At 46.6% G+C, this 21,043-nt stretch overlaps 1 protein-coding gene across 3 annotated transcripts in view; it reads right to left on the reverse strand.

The window, feature by feature from the left end:
* Window positions 1–4,904: 4,904 nt before the first annotated feature.
* TTYH3 (tweety family member 3) overlaps window positions 4,905–21,043 on the reverse strand; it is a 72,536-nt gene continuing 56,397 nt past the window's right edge. Inside the window, exons 8-14 of one of the 3 annotated variants that reach the window (XM_066560523.1) lie at window positions 19,523–19,578; window positions 18,142–18,234; window positions 17,930–18,022; window positions 17,094–17,230; window positions 15,049–15,225; window positions 14,091–14,166; window positions 4,905–6,563 (exon numbers count right to left, since the gene is read on the reverse strand). In XM_066560523.1, the coding sequence (XP_066416620.1) occupies window positions 6,492–6,563; window positions 14,091–14,166; window positions 15,049–15,225; window positions 17,094–17,230; window positions 17,930–18,022; window positions 18,142–18,234; window positions 19,523–19,578 (704 nt within the window). In that variant the 3' untranslated portion in view covers window positions 4,905–6,491. Of the gene's footprint in view, window positions 6,564–11,363; window positions 12,019–14,090; window positions 14,167–15,048; window positions 15,226–17,093; window positions 17,231–17,929; window positions 18,023–18,141; window positions 18,235–19,522; window positions 19,579–21,043 lie in introns of those variants that run through there. The other 2 variants (XM_066560522.1, XM_066560524.1) reach the window with 2 other exon arrangements.

Raw genomic sequence — 21,043 nt, forward strand, 5'->3', positions numbered from 1 at the left:
CTTCAGGCCATGAGACTCCCTTGACTGCTCCAAGCCCTTTTAGAGCTTTAGAGAGCAGATTTAATCATCTCAGGTCAGGGATGAAGATGGAAAATGTGGGTTCCTCCTTTAGATGGGAATAAAAATAAAAAGAGGGAGACACATCTGTCAATTATTAGTGAAGGGAGGAAAACTGGTGTTTGTTGGGATTCACAGCCATGAGGGGCAAGTCACAACAAGGAGCCCTCTGTGGTTCTGAACTGGACTCGTGGACTGGTGTGGGTTTCAGCCATACTCACAGCATTTAAAAAAATACACAGCATTTCCAAAGACAGAGTTGAATTATTGCTTGTCCCCACACCTAGGAAGGGAGGGGCTGAGGTCAGGGCAAGAATAGCACAGGATGGGGGCAGGAGCCCCTTTGGCTGGCAGGATCAGGCAGAAAACAGATGAGGAAAATTAGAGGAAGGTGAAGGTTTCAGTTCACTGCGTGATAGTGATGTGGTGCTGGGCCTGTGATCAGAGAAGTGCACAAACAGAACTAAAAAGAAACCCACAATACCCTGGGGCAGCAGTGAGCAAGGTGAGCCCATGCTGAGTTTCATCTTCCCCCAAAGAGAAGCCTTTGACAGGGCTGAGCTGGTGGGGCACCATCCCAGGACATTTTTCCACATTTTTTGTACTTGTGCTGGTGGAAGTGAACCACTCCTGTTTCCTGCTGCTCCAGTGGGGAATAATCAAATCAGCAGAGGGGCCTAAAGGGGTTAAAACTCGCTGGACACAGGAGAACATCTCCCAGGCTGATGTGGCCCATGGCTGCTCCAGCATCTCCTGCCCCCAGGCACAAGGACATCCCCACTGCAGCCACCAGCCCCAAGCTCCCTCTGGGACAAAACACAGATCAATAACCAGGAACAATGGTTTTAAATCGTTTATTTTTAAAACATGAAACCCAAGCTGAATAGAAACCACAGATATTACATTTAGGTTTTTTTGTTTAGTATTTGCAAACCAAAAAGTTACAGTAAAAAATAGCTACGTTACAATCAAGAGAACTACAGAATTAAAAGTAAAGATACAAAAATGGGCTCAATCCTCTTTAATCTTCACAATTTAAAAACATTTTGGGTAAGTGCAGGAACACTTGAAAGAAACTAGCAGGTCCGAAGTTTAAAAAAAAATTATATATATTTATATATTATATATGTATATAAAGTGGTATGATATACAACCATTATGGTTAAGAAGAAAAAAAAAACCAAACTAAACAAAACAGAGAAGTTACAAAAAGGCCAGGTACATGTTCACCATTAGGTTTCTGTGCACAGTGTCCAAGAAAATAAACTTCCCTCTGAATGATGTGAATAAAACTCATGGGGCCTCCCGTTACCAAGGGACCTGAGGCACACGATGTGACAGCTGGGCAGCTGCACCCAGGGCAGAGGACAATGGAAGAAATGAGGCTTTTCTGGGACTTCAGCAGCCTCCTGGGCAGAGGCTGCTGGAGAAGTCTTGGTGTGAGATTAGAGGAGGAACAGGAAGGAAGGAGTTGGGAATTGCATAGTGAGGAGCAATGTGGTATCAAATATGCAGAGCACCTAAGAGCTTCATGCTACAGTTATCCTCTTTAGGAAAGGAGTATTTTGAACTTTCTGGTTGCCCATCAATTTATGTTCCACTTTGTTCATGCAGCCACAGGGGCTGGGTGAGCACCTGGGAGCTCCAGGCCACCAGTAACCCATCCCTCATCTCCCAGCTGGGCAGCACACTCACCATCACGGCTTGGCAGAGATCCCACACCCCCTGACAGCACAAACCACCTGTCAGCCACCTAGGAACTGCTGTGAAACATCCCATGTTCTGCTGGGCCTCCTGGGCTGCCCAGGGAAGCCATCCATAGCACACACACAATTTCTGGAGAAGGGAGGTAGGCTGTGCTGAAAGGAGGTACAGACCAAGCCTTGGCTCTGTCTCAAGGCATGAGATCTGCTCCTCAGCACCTCCCTGGAGGGCTTTTCCCCTCCCACCCAGAGGTGTTCACTGACACTTGCTGGGCTGGGGGGGACCCTGGCTGCTCCTTGGAGCCCAGGCAGGAACAACTCCAAAGGCAGCTCCTCTCCTGAGCTCAGGGGAAACCCACCCACCCCATCTCCTCCAGAACTGGGGGGTGGCAGGGACCAACAAGCCAAGAGACCTCTCTCTTCTTCAAAGGGCTCAGAATGGTATTTCAGTGGCTGCTGGGAGGGAGAGAAGGGGGCACCAGAAGTGAAGCCTGGGCTTGCTCCCACAGGTACCTGGACCTTGCTCTGGGGGCACCCACCCACTCCTGTCTCCCGCCACCACCCTGCAGCACCCACAGCTCCCGTGAGCAATGGCTGAGCAGCTCCCTGAGAAATGCTTTAACTCTCAGAAAGGCCAAACTTTTCATGTAGTTTCAGGGAACTGCTGTGGAAATCCTGACTTAGGATCACTTAAAACCCCATGCACTGTGTCCCCCTCAAAGCACTCAAATGAACATCCCTTGCATCTTGGCTGAGATGACTGTACACGGAAAATCAACACCTATCAAATGGAGAAAATTAAAAAGGACAGGAGGGGAAGGGAGCACTCCATCCTTCACATTTGGGTACATGGATGCACGCTAAAAATCTTAGCTTGAACCCTTTTATCAGCACACAAAATGAACTCAGTTTAATAATACATACAGGATACAAACACTACAGTTATAATTCCCAAGACAGCACAAGAAATTCACAGCCAAGTCTTGATTTGATTTCCTTTACAATTACAATGCAGTCTTGAACACTGGACACAAGAGTCCAACATGCTATTTACATTTCACATTGTGGAGATGTTTGTGTGCTTGGAAGAGTTCTCAGTTCCAAAAGAAAGTGTCATTCACACATGATGATGCAGTGGAAAATAAACCAAGCCAACCAGACAAGCCAATGACCACATTTGTGCTTCTGAAAAGGTAACATGAAGTGTCTTCACCGATGCAGTCACCTTCAACCGGACAAGCTGCCGTCCACTCTGCAGTCAGCGAGGTGTCCAGAGGCCAATCTCAGCTCCTCCAACTTCTGGACCCTTTTTCTAGCAACCAGCAACACGAGAAATGTCCAATAAGGTCAGCTAGGACACACCAAGTGATATGGCCTCGGCGTTTTGTCACATTAAAAACAGAGAGACACGATGGAAGAGAGAGAAGTCTCTACAGCTTTACCTCCTGCAGCTTGAAGAGTTTGGACTCCCTCAACCATGAATGCCATCCAGAACAGATGAGTCTTTGCCAGATAGCACCTGCTGTTCACCCTGGAGGGAGGCACAGAGTCTGGGAGATCTTGGCTTTTCAAAGTCCCCTCCTCAGACTGAATGTGACCATATGGATGAGACTGATTATGTCGCAGCCATAAGAATAGGCAAAGGCCATCTGTTCTTCAGCAGATCCATTCAGACCAGCCTGCAGAAATGCCACACTGTTGCTCAAGGTTCCAGTAAAACAAAAAAAAAAAAAAAAAAAAAAGGAAAAAACCCAAAAAAGTAGTAGTAATAATAATAATAATAATAAACCAAAAGAAACCCATTTGTCTGTGTTTCCTATCCAGCGCTCTGCACAGCATGCAGTGGGGCAGCAGAGTTCCAGGATGCTTTACAAAAGTGCAATATCCATGTCAAGTAAAGGAAGTGCTGGCTGGACACAGGTACACTGCTCACACCGCAGTCACGTTGTGCTGGCCTCCAGAGAGCAAAATGTTATCTCCATAACATTCTTTCCAGTTATATGTTGAAGTCACAGAGCATGTATCTCCACAGCTGTGCCTTGCTGCGAGCCCCAAACACTGTCAGAAGTTGTTCTGGGTGTTGGAAGTGGCTGTGCCAGACCTTGGAAGGAAGCAGGTCAAGGTGGCTGCTCTGTTGGATGCTGCAAACAAAGGCTCACTCCTGTTCCTGTGTGGCACAGACAACGCCACGGTGACAACTTAGACCCAGCCCAAAGTGCAGTCACACGCAGGTTCAGGGTGCATTCTGTGCACACAGAAGTTGGTACACAGAAGCACTTGTTTTCACAGGGTTCCCCACACCCTCCAGCCTCCAAAACATTTGCCTTCCACCAGTGGGACTGGGCCACAAATTTCAGGGCAGCTCCCCTAAAATTGATAACGTGAGTAGCAATCGGAGCACATCCTTGCATGGAGGGATGATGGCAGAACAACTCAGTCTTAGTAAGGATTATATGGCTCTTGATTCTTTCTTCAAAGTGGGGGAAGGGTTGGGGTTCCCCCAGAGAACAGTTGGGTGCTTGGGGCCCTGCAAGATCACCTCACCACACCTTGCACACCCACAGCTCCTGGTAGGCTCCAAGACAGGATGGAAACCCTGGGGCTCGTGAGCCACAGTGTCCCTCCATACCACCTGTGACCAGGTTTCCCTGCCCTTGTTATTTGATAAAACAGAGGTAATGTTTCAGTGTGAAGCCCATCCAATGTGTCTGAAAGGGCATACTCAGTCCTGAGCAAGAACATCCTGCTTCCAGAGATTTATGGTGAAGTGTGAAGTTTATTCCAAACCCTTCTCCTCCTGTCTGTGTGGTGATGCCTCCTCCCTGTCTCACACTCCTTCGAATGGTAACAGCTGGCCTTGCAGTTTAGTAGTGGTTTCTATCTTAAGAGGAGTCTCCAAGCTTGCTGTGCCACAGAGCTGGTACCATTTCCCAGCAGATCCCTCCAGCCTGTTTAGCTGCCTGCCAGGAGCAGTTCCCACCTCACTGCAAGAAGGCAACTGACTTGAGTAAAGGCAGGTTGGTAATTCTGTGCCCCAAGCTGCAAACGAGGGGTAAACAAACATCAGTCTGAACATCACTGAGGTGACAATGAACTGCCTCTGCCAACGGCTCCACTCCAGTTTGAGAGATGCTTCCCACTCGATTTCCTCTGCCAGTTATTTAATAAAATGTTCAACAGCTCTGCTAAGATGCCCCTACTAAGAGGTAAAAAGACAAAAAGGAACATTATAGTTACCCTAGTGAAAGGGCAGTAGTTGACAGCACCTCCCAAGAGGCAGTCTCCTCTTCCAGCAGGAAGCTGCCAGTGCCCTTTGGAGCACTGCTCTTCAGTGGGAAGTACAGCACCAGTGAAGGATGTTGCCCTCTGCAGGCACCCAGCTGCCCCTTTGCAAGCCTTGTTCTGCCTCACGTCTAGAAAATGCCTTACATGTGCATTAGTATGGTCAGATAGTGGTTAGCAATGTGCCTTTGAAAACTAAACAAAATAGAATAAAATATAAATCTGTTCTGACAGTCACAATGTTGTCGAGGGTTTTGGACTCTAAACACAGAAGATACACTGACAATCTGGTGAGTTTGTTAGGAATGAGGCTCCAAAAACCTCCTTCAATGCCATTTCAGCAACCCTGTGCTGTAGATTATGGTTTATAAAAAAGGAAAAAAAGAAAGTCCAGCAGAGTTCACAGCTCATTCCCACGTGGAGAGCTTGCATTTGCTATAAATCCATTGGTGCTTCCAGTTTCTCTTGCTTTTGCAAGCTGACTGTCCCATAAGATCTAGCATCAGAGAGCCAAAACTCTTTAGTGCAAAAATACCTCCCATAAAGTCTTAAAAGTCTTTCCCTGGAAAAATTTGGCACCAAGTGAGTGGCTGGCTCCTGTTTGATCTGTGTCAGCCTAGGAAAGGCAGCACCCAGAATGCCATCTGCAAATACCTGGGCTTCCCTGGTGGAGCAGAGAGGTCAGCTCCAGAGCAGTGGACAGGGTGATTGACTGGTGCTGGGCCCCCCTGCTCCTCCTCAAGAATTCACATATAGATATAGAGGGAAAGAAAAAGGCATTTTCTTAATGGATTTAAAAAAAAAAAAGTTAACCAGGGTAGTGAAATGGTTTGCTCTTCTGGAGCAAATTCCAGTGGATATGCAGTGACACCCTGAGGCAGGAGCTCCCTCCTCCCTCACCAGAGGATTCCCACCAGGTGCTGAGCTGTGCATTCCCCAGCATTCCCTCGTTGCACACCAGCCACAGGCACCCAGTGCTGCTTCTTCAGAGTCTGGCAGGCTGCTGGTCCCACTGCAGGAGTGAAGAAGATCTACCACCATCTTTCACCAAGTCCCTCTTGGAACAGAACGGGGGAAGAAGGGGGCAGAAGATTTTCACCCCCTGTTCCTGCCAGGCTGCTCTGGTGAGCTGCCCCACGGGCTGAGGGCCCAGGTTCCTGCCCAGGTGCTGTCAGCTGCTGGCCAGCACACGTTTGCTCTCTTGTACTACAGGGTGAAGGCTTAAATTCAAAAGGAGCTTCCACTCAGTGGCCAGGAACCAGGTTGGAAGGGTGGTCTGGACTGGAGAAACAGAAGGAGCTGCACTAGATTTTGGGCAGAACAGCAGGATTGTTCTACAAGGACAGCACAGGGGCACAGCAGTTGGCACATTGTTTAGTCTGACTGCACGTTTGGGTTTTGTTTTTTGTTTTTGTTTTTTTTTTTGCTTTTTGCTTTTGCTTTTTCATTTTAATGCACACTGCCAGCATCTGGACGAGGTTGGTTGGTGGCGAGGTATTTGGCTCTCATGCTGGAGGTGTACTGGAGAAAGAAAAGACAAGACAAAAAAAACAAAACAAATAAACAGAAAGTTAAGTCAGAATGACTAATGTCACGACGGGACCACAGATTTCTACCACTTCTCAGCACAACATGGTGTGTGTTTACAGCAAGCATCTCAAGGAGCTGCTGACTCAGTCTTTAAGAGGAAAGTTTCACAAGTCACTGCATAGTTCACTCTGAGTGACATTCTGCCAGTCTGCTGCAGGGGTGCTGGTGATTTATCCAAGCTCTCTAGAGAAGGAAATCCAATAGTCACTAAGTCAAAACATGACATTTGTTGCTTGGGAGAAGAGAGGGAAATGGGAATGATGCAGATGTAAAAACCCACCCCACACTTCCATCCTCTCTTAGTGATGTTACTGCTTTCAACCATGCCAGAAAAGGAGGTTGAAAAGAAAATGGGTGCTCACTGCATCTTCACATTGCATTTTATAGCAATGAGGGCATCAGAAGACTGCACGTGCCACGGATGGGCAGCTTGAAAGAAAAGTGAGGAATAAGTGATTTATGCCCAAGAAAGAACAGACCCTATCAGGCTGGAAACAGGCTGCCATCAAACAGGATGATATCAGCAAGCTATCAGGTGGGTGACAGCCCACTGTGGTTTGGGATCCAAGCTGTGCACTGTGCGGCAGCAGATGAGACTCCAGCGTGGGGGTGAGAAGAGCAAGTCACAAAGATGAAGGTTAGTTTGATTTGGAGGTGGTGGTGCTGTTCTTGTTCTCCTTTTTATTCTAAACAAGGCAATCCAGCTAAAAACAGCTCCCAGAAGCTACTGAGGTAACATGTGTCATTCAGCTCTGAATAATGAGCTGAAAACCACGTGAATAAAATCTAGCAGTAAGAACAGAACTTTGCCTCTTTATGCCAATGTGTTTGATACCTTCTGGGTTCTGCTACCACAATATTAACAACCAAGCAATGAGGACAGACATTTCATTCCTCTTTTTATACCCTCTGGAGCCTGAATAATTCTATAATATCCACAGCTTACTTCCCAAGAGTGCTCTTCAGCATTCTGACTTTTTATCACCTCTTAAACCAAACCACATAAAATAGCCAGTTAAGCTGGCAGAGACAACTGAAAGGCAGTTCCACACCAGGAGGTGTGATTTATCTTGCCCACTGGGAAAGAACATTATGAGGCATCTTTAGGCTCTCAAAAGCTCAGCTGTCCACAGGGGTTTTCAGAGAATTAACAGTATTTTATCAGTTTTCCTCCAAAGACTGACCTGGGTTGAACCTCTGCACAATAGAAGAGAGAAACTGCTCCTCTGGCAGAGCTGATCCCAGCAGCACAAGATGAAGACACCTGTGGCTTACTTGCACACTCAGCTTTTTGTGTCTTCCATAATTGGAAAACTTTTTTCAGAACATGGATCTTAATATAAAACTCTGGCCCAGAAATGGCATCTATATTTAGAAGACAAAGGGTACATCTGTTCTTTCTAAGATGTATTTTTTGTCAGGGAGAGGGCAAAAGATAGAAAATAGCAAGCTCAGCTACTTTAAGGGCAATAATCTATACAGTTTATTAAATGTGATTACTGTTTCAGAAATAAAGTTTAGGATGTTATTAATACATAGGAGAATAACCCAACAGGCTCAGAGAGGTTTAGAAGTCAAAGAACTTTCTCATAGAGTAAGTAGGGCACATTTCAGGTAGTGCAATGCTGAAATTACCAGCCAAGCCTCATGATAAGAAGAGTTCCTTAGAAGGAAAAATCCATTTGAGTGCTCATTTTCCATTTGCATTCTCTGTAGTGACATGTGATAGGAGATGAACATGAACAGAGAACTTTTCCAGGTGCTAAAGTTGTGTAAGAAGTATTCAGAAAAAAAAAAAAAAATCTCTGATAATGGAAGGCTATTGTGCATCTTTCTAGACTAGTCATATGGGTTCAGCACACAACATGCAATATAAACTTTCTTTAAAGCATTAAAATCAAGATGACCACTTGATGAATTGCATTTCAAAGATGTACAAAGTACACCTATCATGGTGGGAGAAGTTGAAAAGAATTCCCTCCTTCCTCCAAAAAGAAAAGACCCCACAGTTGTTTAAGTGTCACTAAAACAAAGTAACCGGGAACACAAGATCTGGAGAGTCAAGCAGAGAGTATTTTACATTCAAACCTACCTGCAAATCCACCACAAGGAACAAATCAAGACTCAGAGTAGTCAGAGTTAGGGCTGATGTTCTCTCCTTAACTCAGGATTTTTGCACCTTTGTACCTCTTCCCAGTTCAGCTGAACCAGTTACTCTTTCTGTTGATTCTGTGTATTTTAATGACCATGGGAAGTGTGACAGCAACCTGGCAGCAGAGAGCCAACACTCCCCTGTGCACCTCTCACAGCACAGCTCTGTCAGAGTGCTCTGGGCCAGCCTCAGCATCACCCTCCAGGTACCACTGCCTTCTCCACGTGCTGAGTCCTTCCTCAAGTCCTTCTCTGCATCCTCTGCTGGGAAGCAGAGGAAAGATGCTGTGGAACACACAGGTCCCAACAGCTGGACAGGCCAGCAGATGAAGATGTATCAGCAGACACTTGTCACTTTTGGATATGAAACCAAACTATATTATCCAGGGTTAAAGTAATTAAGCCTTTAGTTGCTTTTACAAAAATCACTATGTCTTTAACTCCTTTAAAAAGTGATTCTAAAGACAGAAAACCTGAGCACAGTTCAGATCAAGGAGGGCTTGGACTCCACTCTGAGGCCCACAGCTGTCAGGTTCACAGTTGCATTTAGTTTCCTTTAAAGAGGAGCTTTCATAGAAGGTTAAAGAACATGCACAATTCAGTCATTCTTCCAGCATGCTCACTGGAAGTACCCATGTGCCTACACACTCTCATTTACCCTTTCAAAAACAGCACAGAGGACAAGTTCCACCCCATACCTCCACCTCACTGTCAGCTTCCCCAAGAAGGGCACCTGAAAGAGTTCTTGTTACCATTCCTGCTGGTGCCTGGGCTTTTCAGCACAGCACCTCTCAGTCACTTACCAGCCAGCTCCAACAAACATAGCTGATTGCACACAGGGTTATTTTTGTATTCCTCCAAAGAAAATAAAAGTCTCTGCTTCACATTCAGCCTTGTTGAGGGTCTAAACTTTCATAGGTGTGGTTTGCCAGCACATGCTAGTTAGGCACTTAACACACATAGCCTGGGCACAAAGGAATCATTGGCTGCAAAAAACCCCTAAGTTTAAGGAATACTAAGTTTGTTTTAGAGGCCATAAATTCTACTGACTCCTGTGAAATCCATGAGCACTTCAGAGCTAACTGAGCTATGCTGAAAGATCACTTACCATATGAAACCATGACTGAGTACAAACCATTTACTATTTGTGGTTAAAAACCCACATGAATTTCTCTTGAGCTACCCTGACTTTGATTTCCTGCCAGAGCTGTTCAGGTAATGCAATAAAGACCAAAGCTTCTGGATTCAAGTTCTGAAAGGTTGATCTCAAATAGCTAGAGCACAGTAAACACAAAGGGTTTGGTGTTATTATGTATGGGAGGTACAAGATGCAGGGAAACAGCTAATTCTAGCCAGTGGGTTCTGAATTCAAAGGGACTTAAGTCTTTCAAGTCCAAAGAACAGAGCTTCTGTTGGTTTTGTTTGTTTTTAAAGCCCTGGAAAGAATGCAGTGCCTTTTCCATAGCCCTTCAGCCAGCCACATGAAGCTTGGATGGGACCATAGATAAACAGGAGACAGTTCAGACTGGGATCAGGTCATGCTCCAGCCCAGGGATTTCAAGTCTAGAATGGAGGCCCTAGAACTTCTCCACCCTCACCAGTATTTTATTTTATGGAACAGATCCATCTAACATTGCTACAATACCACCTACAGGAACAGCAAAGCAGAAAACCCACCACAAGCTGAGGCCCAGGAGCAGTCTTAGCAAGAGTTAAGACTGGAGAAAGCTGTGAGCCTTTCAAGGGTGCTGGCACCATGCTTCAGACAATGTTGTTTGCATTCATGCACCACGGCAGAGGCATCAAGACACCCCATCCAGCCCCTCCCCAGGCAGGCAGGCAGAGAGCAAGGAGCAGCAGGGATGCAGACCAAGCACCAACAGAACAGAAAGGAATCCAGTGCAAGGCTGAGAGAAGTGCCAAGAAGAAGAAGAAGAAGAAGAAGAAGAAGAAGAAGAAGAAGCAGAGAAGAAGGAACAGCAGCAGCTTTATGGACATGTATTTCTGGGAGGAGAATGCAAGATATGACAGCCAAAAGCAAAGGGCTCCCTGCTCCCACTGGAACCAGCACCTTCCTGGCACTGTGTAGTTCCCTTGAAGGAGCACTCTCCTTCACACCACCTGAGTTGTCTGGTAGTCCTAATCACACCCTGTATTTAAGCAAGCTAAGAACCCCCCAAAAATGCAGAGCACCTCCTCTTTCTTTGTCATGAGGGAGGAAACATTGGCTGTCTTGGAGAGCACCAGCAACTGCAGCCCATGAGGAATGCAGACAGTGGAATGGTACTAGGAGGGCCCTGCTCACAGAGTCTGTGGGACATGGATGGGATGATTTGGACACACACAGAACAAACAAAACAGTAAAAGGTTTTGAAACAGAATGAAACAGATCTTAGTGATTATATCTGGACCCTTAAGGAAGCTTTTTTTCTAAAAATTTGCTTCTTTTTGACCTTAAATGTAAGGATAAAAGGAAAAGCTGCCCACAGATCTGACAGGCAATTAAGTAACTCTTCAGGACAGTTTAAAATTAAAAATCCTACAAAGGAGCTACAAGGATTTTGTAAATTAAAAATCCTACAAAGGAGCTTGTGGCAGGTTGGTATTGATGGTTTTGGGTGTTATGGCTACTAAGGACAAGCAGAACAGCAGCAGGGCTCAAGGAGAGCCAAAAGCTGAATTAAGACAACCATTCCTGACTGAAGTGCTGCTAGATTGGTTCTCTTTACTCCTAGAGAATGGCTTCTTGTGATGGAAGAACTTCTGTGTTGTTTTTGAAGTGCAAGTTTATTCCTACATTTGAGCAGCACCCAGCACTTGGTGTTCAAGCTGTTCTGAAGTGTGGGATCCAAGCTGAAGCTGCTGTGAGGTGGCTTTTGTGAGGCACGGGCACCTGCAACCCTCACAAGGCACACCAGAAGCCTCCAGAAGGTCGATACTGCTCCTCGAGCCTGCACCAGAGCCAAAAACGGATTTTCACTTTCACCCTTGGCAGGAGGGAATGGGGTGGGAGGTGCAGAGGGAAGGAATGTGAAGAAATAAAAGGCACTGGCCTGGGATAAAGAGTGCAGGGATGAAGGGAGCGGTCGGGAGTGGAGAGGGGGTTGAGCAGGGAGGACCTTGGTTGCAGTACCTGTTCCATCTGCGGGCGCTGTTACCAGTATGTCCGAGCACTGTCCGAGGGCTTAAGCTGCCAGCTCATATGGCTGCTACTGTCCATGGCAGCCAAATACAACTGTGATGACGCAAGAAAGAGAGAGAAAAAGAGAGTGCAGCCTCAACGTGCATGAAAAACACAGTGCAAGCAAGTGAAACCCTGGTGTGTGCCAGCGACAAGGTGGGCTCTACCACCCTAAGGGGACATCCCTGTGGCAAGAAGGAGAAATCAGAAGGAATGAGAGAAGGAAAAACACAAACAAACGAACAAAAAGCCAGGAAAAGTAACGGACAAACAATGCAGCAGGATCATCACATCATCACATCTTGGTTTTCACCATCTGTTCACAGAAAGCTAAATGCAATAGGTAGCTCTGTCTGCCCACTGGACATAACCTGCTTGGATGGTTATCTCCCTCTCCTCCCTCCCAAAAAGAGGCAGGGATGTGTGCAATGGTATTCCCTTTTTGTCTCTCTCCTCCCACAGATAATTTGCTATGAAAAGTTACCATTCCTTCTGTCTCAGTACGGTCTCAGCCACCTGCTACAGAGAGCTGCAACTACAAAAATCCCAGAAAAGCCTTTCCCTGTTGCCTGCCAATATGAGAATAGAAAGCATTTTTCTTCTCTCCACTGCCTGTCTACTACATCCCTCCAGGAAACACATCTACCCCATAGCCTGGTTCCTCCTCTCATCTGGGGAGAAGCTCCCTTTTCTACAGGTGCAGTGCTGCTCCCTCATCCTCCCCAGCTCCTGCACTTCCCCACAGCCCACACTGATGGCTGCCAACTCAAGTTACTCTGAAGAAAAAAACCCCTTTATCTACTCCCAAACCCCAGCCTAAGGCAGCAGGACTCATATTCCCACTCAAGGTATTGACACAAACAGCTACTGAAGAACCAGGGAGCTCCTTGCCTCACTCCAGCCCCGTGGAAGGGGATTTGCTTTCTCTGAAGCAGAAGAGCTGTAGGGCAAGGGGAAGCAGGACATGGAAGGAACAGGTGCCCTGGCAGTAGCAGAGGGACAGTGCCCTTCTGGCCCAGGAGACAGCAGCAGTGCAGCACGTCAGGGACTCTGCTCAGAGCGGAAAACGCGACCAGAGCTCGCGATCGGAGCACGGGGCAGGAAACCTCTTTGGGAAGGGTGGAAGAGGTCTGGCCAAGGACAGAGACAAGGATCAACTCTGCACATTTCCACTTCCTCTACAGCAAGATGAACTGGTCCTCTTGAAGTGAAACCATGAATGGGATGCCCTCATTTCCACCACAATTCCTACTCCTTCATCCGCCAACCTCCTCTTCCTCCCCTTCCCATCACTTTGAACCAGGCACCACGGAGTGTATTTTCTTTACCTACACCTGAAGACTGGTTGGTCATTAGGCATTTTACTACTCATCCTCTGTAATCACACCACCAAGTTAGTGAGCACTGGGATGGCATGTTCTCCAGGTTCTGCTGTAAATCAGGTTTACAGGATCCAGTGAGGGAGGGCAAGATTCATTTAGCTCTTACCCAGCCATGAAGACAAGCCCATGTTTTATCCAGCATACAGAAATGGCTATCAGGCCACTCCAAATACCAAAACCTTCCATGAAAGTTTCTTTTTTTCCTCCATAGGAAATTAAATACAAAAATAGATTTCAAAGAAAGTAAAACAGTTGTGAAAGAAAGATTTAAAAAAAAAAATCTCAACAAAAAAATAATACAGGTTTCATCCTACCATCTCTTTAGGGCAGATTAAGGAGAGAGGTTCAGCAATAACTCTGAATTTACAGTTTGAACAAGTTTCTTTTTAAACTTGAGGAAGCAATGGCACAGATACCAAGTACACTGCATGCAAGTGAATCATCCTGCTGAAGTCACCCATCAAGATACTCATGCACTTCAGTGGTGGCAGGACTGGGCCCATAGGATTACCAGTATTAATTGACTGAGTTTTATTTAGTCTTTTCTTGTGCAATGTCCAAAGCAGCACAGCAGGGTTTTATTCTCCATGGCAGGTGAGACACAGCTTGTCTATTCAAGCTGCTGCCATTTATGGGCCAGATCCTGTGTTTGGCTGCATAATCAGCTCCCTTGGGAGTACACAGGAGTGGCAAATGTGTATTCCCCAAAGCTGCTGAAGCAAAGAGCAGTAAAGAGAGACTTACTGAGGGAGGTGGGGACTCCCGGCCAATGAGCGGGGTATTCTCGCAACGGGGGTTCTGGAAATTTGCATTCTGGCTCCTAGGAAAGGAAGACACACATGGTAACGGGGCACTTGCCATGCTTCTCTGGGGAGGGTCTCTGATGGGGACACAGGACAGAGCATCCTCACCCCCAGAACTACTGTGTCAGGTCAGCCTCCTTCAAAGCTTTTCTTACAGGCCAGATGGATCCCCTTTTTCAGATAAGGGCATAAAGCTATCATAATTTTCCTCAGATTGAGCACTATTTTTACATTCTTACTCAGAAGGGCCCACAATGAATCACATCAAGTGATTTAAAAATAGGGCCTTGTGAAAATCTGCCTCCCTGCAGCATCAGAACTGCCAAGTGGCAGAAATGGAGATAAAATGAGGACAACGTCTAAGGGGATAAACAAAATGATGTGGCAGCCCAAAAAAAGATGGGCCCTGATGATAGTCCAAATGTAATCAGGGTTAGGCACTTCTGGAGAAAGCTCTGAAGATCCCACCTGGACTAGGTAGCTCCAAACTGCAACAGATGTCAGAGGTGACTGCAAATACTGTAGAAAGAGAGAGCCCACAGGTTTTTTCTTGGCTCAGTCTTTTGGGAGGCTTCTGGCAAGATTGCTCTGTGTGAAGAATTAAGTCTTCTGGTGATCAGAATCACTGTGTAATAAGAAGCCCAGACAATACCTTCCTACTTCTTTTCTTTAGACATTTTCCTGAGTCCTGGAGCACAAAGCTGTTCACGTTTTGGAGCATGCTCTCTAACAAAACTCCTCCTAGTGCAGCACTATTCCCTTGTCCCATTAGGTGCCAATCAGAAAACAAAATCCTCCACTGCTTTTTACCTCTAGGTCAGAAGTGCCAACCCTGCAGCACTGGAGCCAACAGAGATGAGGAGGGAGCCCTGTGCAGAGGCTTCCCTGGGGATACTCACATGTACTCCGTGACGGGAGCATTGCTGACTGTGTGTGCTGCTGCAGGGATGCTGGTCTCACTGCCATAACTACTGCCACAGCTGTACAGGCTGGGCATGTGCACTCTGTACAGATTATCGTGTGTCTGCCTGCTCCCTTGAGCAGCTGATTCTTCTTCCCCATCATCATCTGAGCCTCTGCAAGAAGGAGAAAAAGTTCCTCCTAGAACCCTACAGTGACCCCACGTGTGGGGTTTGCAGGAAACCATGGCAATCCTTGGAGCCTCCCAGTCATCTTCCACATCCTCCACGTTCGTGCCCGTTTGGGATGGCTCAGGGTGGCAGTGTGAAGCACAGCCCACAGCACAGTGACTCAGCCCTCCCACAGATCCCATCTGGAGGTGCACACTGCGTGATCCCCTCCAGCCTCCCTGCAGGCTTCTCAGCACGGGTCTGCAGCTGCCCAGCTGTACAACCAGAGGATGGGTACACACCCCAAAATGTACAGCGCTAAAAAACCCCACAGACAGCAAAAAGGAGAGGCAGTGGGGATGTAGTGCCATGCACCCCACAGGAACATCCTTCAAAACTGCAATCTGCATCTTTCCATTTCCCGTAGACACGTCCAAAGAGCTCTTAAGGATAAACCTCTGTAGGCTTCTCTGAAGTTCCATTCTGGTGGCAAAGGGTCTGCTTCAGCTTCTGGCAAAATCACAGAAGTCTTTACAGAGACTAAGTTGCAAAATTTGTGTCTAAAGGCTTTATCTTCTCAAAAATGCCAGGATCTAAATCAATGGAGAGCAGAACTGTTTGCCAGCTGGTTCCCTCTGTCTTCCCATAATATTCTCTTGCCCCTCCTACATAATATACCCTGATGTTTCATCTCCCTAATTAGGGGGTGGAGCACCATGGTCTGAAATATATTTAATCTGTACTTAAAGCTAGTGAAAGGTTCTACACAGCATGGCCATCACTAGAACCTCCCAAACATCACCTGCAGCTTCTGCACCACACGGTGGCACTGAAGATCGAGGGATTGCAGCCTGCACAGTCCCTCACAGGCAATAAACCACGAGATCCTCCACTTCCCAGAGGGAGGCTGGGGCACAAATGGTGCTCCACAGAATGCAAGAGGGAGCCCTTCAGCTCACAGCAGCAGCCTGAGCCTGCTGGGGCTGGCAGGGCAGGAGCCCACAGGGGAGGCAGCACAGGAGATGCCACCAAACCTTTCTCCTTCCAACAGGCAGACTGCTGTGCTCTTTGTGGTAAGGGCTCTGCAGCTGTGAAAAAGCTGAGCACCCAGCCATAGTCTCAGGAGCTGTTCTGACACTTCCTGGCTGGGCCAGCTCTGGCTTCCTGCTGTTGTTCAGGGCCTTCTATTTTACCACAAAAATCAGGACCACAGAAGAGAGTCTGCTGCAGTCTCTTGCTGTTCTGCAAGAGTAGAAAACTCAATGCCATTTTAACAGCTGCCTGTGGTGCAGCAGCCAGTCAGTGAAGCAAAGGTTTGCTAAAGATTTACTGTTTAATCTGGTTATCATCATTAATACCAGTTCCAGTTTGCAAGTGCCTCACCTGCCCATGTTATTGACAAGAAGACAGTTCCTGTTTTCTGTTATCTATGCAAGTCAGTCACCTCAGCATGAGCAAAGCTACAAAGGCAAGTGTAAACTGCTTCTTATTCCAATTCTCTTCCCCACAGTAGAACAAATGCCTCAGGACAATGTAAGAGAGGAAGAATTTTACAGAGAGAGCAATAGTTCAAGCAGTACCTCTATGTTACAGCTATAATCATTCATCTGACTTGACTCACAGTCCTGCAGTGTACTGAATGCTCTGCACACAGAATATTCCAGTGCAATAAGGTTCAGATGTTAGTATCAACCACAGCCAGAGCAAAACACAACCTTTTTTTTTCTGTTAGACCTGTGCTTATAAAGCCTCATCCCTCACACCCCTGGGATCATGTGGGAATGAGCTCCATATGCTCATGGGCCCAAATCCAGCAGCCAGGCTTCACTGGGAAAGAGCTCTACAGTGCTACAGGATCTCAACCCTCTCTGTACCTCTTCTGCTGCCAAGTGTGTGGGACGCTGCAGACAATGGAACTGAACATGAGGGCTGTGACAAAGGAGAAGAGAACCAGGTAGATGAGGCCTTCCACTCCATCATAGCAGAATCCTGTCAGAGCCTGGATGTAATCCTGCAGAGGGAAAGGAGCAGAGTTACCATTGAGCTCTTACTCAAAAACCCTTCTCCAGACTGCACTCTCTGAAACAACTTAGAGACATCACGCTCCCTTTTCTAGAGCATATTTCTATTTTAATTTCAGGGACTCAAGTGTTTTTCATAAATGATCTAACCCTTGTTTCCTCTCACAAAGACTAGCTTGGATTTAGACACAGAAATATTTTCAACCGCCCACAGTAAGACTTTAAGAGGAGGAAAAATAAACAGCCAAGGCAAATTTATCCACCCAACTGAAGATATAATATTTTTCATTATGCCTTTCAACTCCCTCACAGTGTCTCATGCCCAGGAACAGAAGCAGGGACTGTGTCTCTGCCTTTAGAGGGGCAGTGAGGACAATAGCAAGGCTACACTGCTCTAAGTGCTCTAAGGCACTGCACTCCATGGCAAAGGCAGCAAGTTATTTGTTATACTCAAAAAACCTGAAGGCCTCTATGGCTGCAGCTTGTAGAGGTATGAAGGCATGTTATCTACTCTACTATGCTGAAATTTAAACTCAAAGTTAGCTTGATCCAAGTTCTCATGCCCCTTTCTGCTATAATCAATAAGTAAAAAGTTGTAAACTTGAACCAGAGGTTTGGAACTCCAAACTAACACAGGCTCTACACTCCCTTTGCTCTTCCTTAGCTCAAGTCCAGTTACCAAAACTCACCAAATGCAGACTCCTACAGTCCACCAAAGCTGTCAGCTGCTGCAAGTTGATCTCTGTGGAGTTCAAAACCTCCTGGATCCGAGTAAGGTACTCCTGCAAACAACAGAACAGTGATTAGTGCAAGGGAATGCTTAGCAGGAGCTGATCCTGGGCTCTGTAAAAAGCTGAGGGAAGCCCCAAAGGACAGGGAGAGCAAACTTGAGGAGAGTTACCTTGGAGGTGGGGTGCTCCTTGCTTGCTGACCTCATCAGCTCCAACACATCGTCCTGCATTTCCACCAAAGCCTTGTGACTTCCTGACAGCTTCTGCTCAACACAAAACATGCAATGTTTCAGCAGTTCAGACCACATGGTCTGAACTCCTGGGAAAAGACTGAAATCCTATCTCCCAAATACTGAAGCAGCATCTGTATGAATGGTACTAGTTAAAGATGTCCCAACTGACATGAGTGCAGCTGCAACAGGGTTAAGGTTGACCTTTAGCAAACTGGAAGAAGTACAGACAGAGAGAAGAGGAGAAGGGAAGAGAACCAGAAGGAAAAAAAAATCCAAAAAACACAAACCCACAAACAAAGAAGAAAATACATACACAAAAAATGTACACACGGCTGGGGCTGGCTCTAGGACAGAAAGGAAGGAGAAAAAAAAGACACAAAGCACTCAAGTTCTCACCACAGAACACAGCTGGATTTTTTTACTAAATCAGATGGATGAAAAAGAATGTTAACAGTGGTAGTCGTTTGTTTTAGGGTGCAGCCTTCACATCCCTTTAAAGCACCACGAGAATTTCACATGCAATAGCATGTCAGGGAGTACACAGAGCAACCAGAAATGCAACAGATGGCAGAGGTGCATCAAACCACAGCCCTAAGTGTTCTTATCCCACCCTTTAAAACAGAGGAAGACAAGATTTTAAAAAAATCCTAAATATAAACGGGAAGCAGCTGGTGTCTGCCAAACGGTGGGTGGTGTGGGCCTGTTCTGGCCTCTGATGCACACAGCAAAGTTTGGAATGGGCCCAGGTGCTCTTCTTCTGCCCCCACACAAAAGAATAATGACTCACATTTATACTTTAGGATAAATCCCTTGGATGTTCAAAGGTTTGTAAGAGGCATCTGTGGAAAGCACTCCTTCACCCACAGAAGCAACTGCATTTTGGGAGTGGAGTGTTGCCACTGTTTAACCCAAAAGAACCTTCAAGAAGGGATTCAAAGCAGGAATGACAGAGTTTCCCACCCTGGCATTAATTGTGGTCCTGTGTCTCCACATTGCTGCTCTTTAGACAAGTGCCTTGTAAACAGAGGTACCACCAACAAAGCCATGGCTCTCACCACATTACACACAGGCCCTTCTAAGGGGTGTCCTGGACCTGAAGCTGTGCAGGTGGTGATGATGAAGTTGGAAAAAACTCCTCCCTAAATCCCAGTGCCACCTCCTGCACAGCTGGGAAGCAGCTGCCAAAGCTTTACCAGCAGCCAGAGCACCCCCTAAAGCAAACACCCTGTCACTGGCTGCATGCTGCACCAGAGCACTTCACCTGCACCCTGCAGGGTGAGGAGAGCCAGGGCTGGAAGGATTGGGGAGCTGGACTCACCTGCTGGAAGGGGTTGGGGTACCCAGCACTACAGGTCATGTAATAGCGGAGAGTCTCTGGAAAACACGAGAGGAGAAAGTCAGGCCAGAAACATCACCCCAGCTCCACTTGAAGTTAGATGGAACACAGAGAAAGTTTTGTTCAGAAGTTGGCACTATCCATCACATAAACCTAAGACAAGACATCAGTCTAGGGCAAGTTCAACTACAGTACATTGAGACATGCTCATAAACTCCAGGTAAGATTGTTACTGTGCTCTGCTAACAACATCATCTGTTTCCAGGCTTGAAGACACAGCTGTGTTCCTCTTCATTCAAACCAGGCTGGTGCCCTCATGAGCCCTCTACAACATTACATCACCTGCCAGCACACACAAATTGCAAATACCAGGCTTTCCCCTGCCATCCTCAATAATGTTATCAAGGAAGGAAGCTCTGAAAGACTTGATCATCCAAATACCTTTAGATTATTCCTCAAACATTTACAGTTCCTCTTCAGATAAAAATGAGCATGCTAGCTCAGCAAAATCAAGGGTGATGTTGGCATGGTAAAGACTACAAAAGCCCTAAAACACACAAACCCTCTGCATTCCCCCCTCCACCAGCATCTTTTCCTCTGTTCTTTTTAATCTCCTGTCTGTGCCTTTCAGTAATGCATATTCCAGACTGCACAGCTATTCTGATGAATCCCAACTCAGAAATCAGTAAAAGGCACAACCAGAAGCAAGCAGAGCTGTGAAGGAAGCAGACCTGCCTGTATCCTGCCTCTGCCATGCTTGCCATCAATATTTCATGCACCTTTGGGCAAGGCTGCCCGCTGGAGAGGAGTGCTCCAGCACAGCCTGTCAGCTCCTGTGTGCTGGCAATGCAACCTGACAGCTGTTATTTATAATTCATCAGCCTGCTCTGGGGCAGCTCCTGCCAGCTGCTCCATCCCCCTCCCACTGACTCTTTCTCTGGGACAACTCACACCTCCCCAGCCAAGCCTCTAAACAGCAATTAGCAAATTGTGGGCAGACAGGAGGGCAGAAAGAGCTGCTTTGTGCCTTGCTTTGGGCAGACCACAGAAGTGACTGTCCACAAGCACCGAGCCAAGGAAAGGGCTGCTCCTGCCTGGCTCATAAATCACACACAGCGGCTGTGTGAAAATGGATTAAAACACACCTGCACTGAGAGAACAGCAACAGCAACCCACTGCATCACACATGGTGGCCCAGAGGAGCTGTGATCTTGTCACCTCTTTATTTTAAACCAACAAACCACTAAAAAGTTTCTCCTAAGCTCCCACAGTGGTATCAAGTTTACATTGCCTTTTTAAGTGCAATAAGTTGCATGACATACTGCTAATGCAGAGCTCTAGAAATGTTTCTTGAGGGCCTTCTGGATTGTCCCTGGTGGGCAGATTAGAGATGAGAGCTCCTGATATCATAGTTTGCAGCTTGTAAGCTCAGGATAAAGATTGCTGGTTACAAGTGAAGCAAAAAGCAGTACAGTGAAATAAATGCTTGCCTTGCTTCACCCT

This window comes from Molothrus aeneus, chromosome 16, assembly GCF_037042795.1.
Source record: "Molothrus aeneus isolate 106 chromosome 16, BPBGC_Maene_1.0, whole genome shotgun sequence".
Classification (NCBI taxonomy): Eukaryota; Metazoa; Chordata; class Aves; order Passeriformes; family Icteridae; genus Molothrus; species Molothrus aeneus.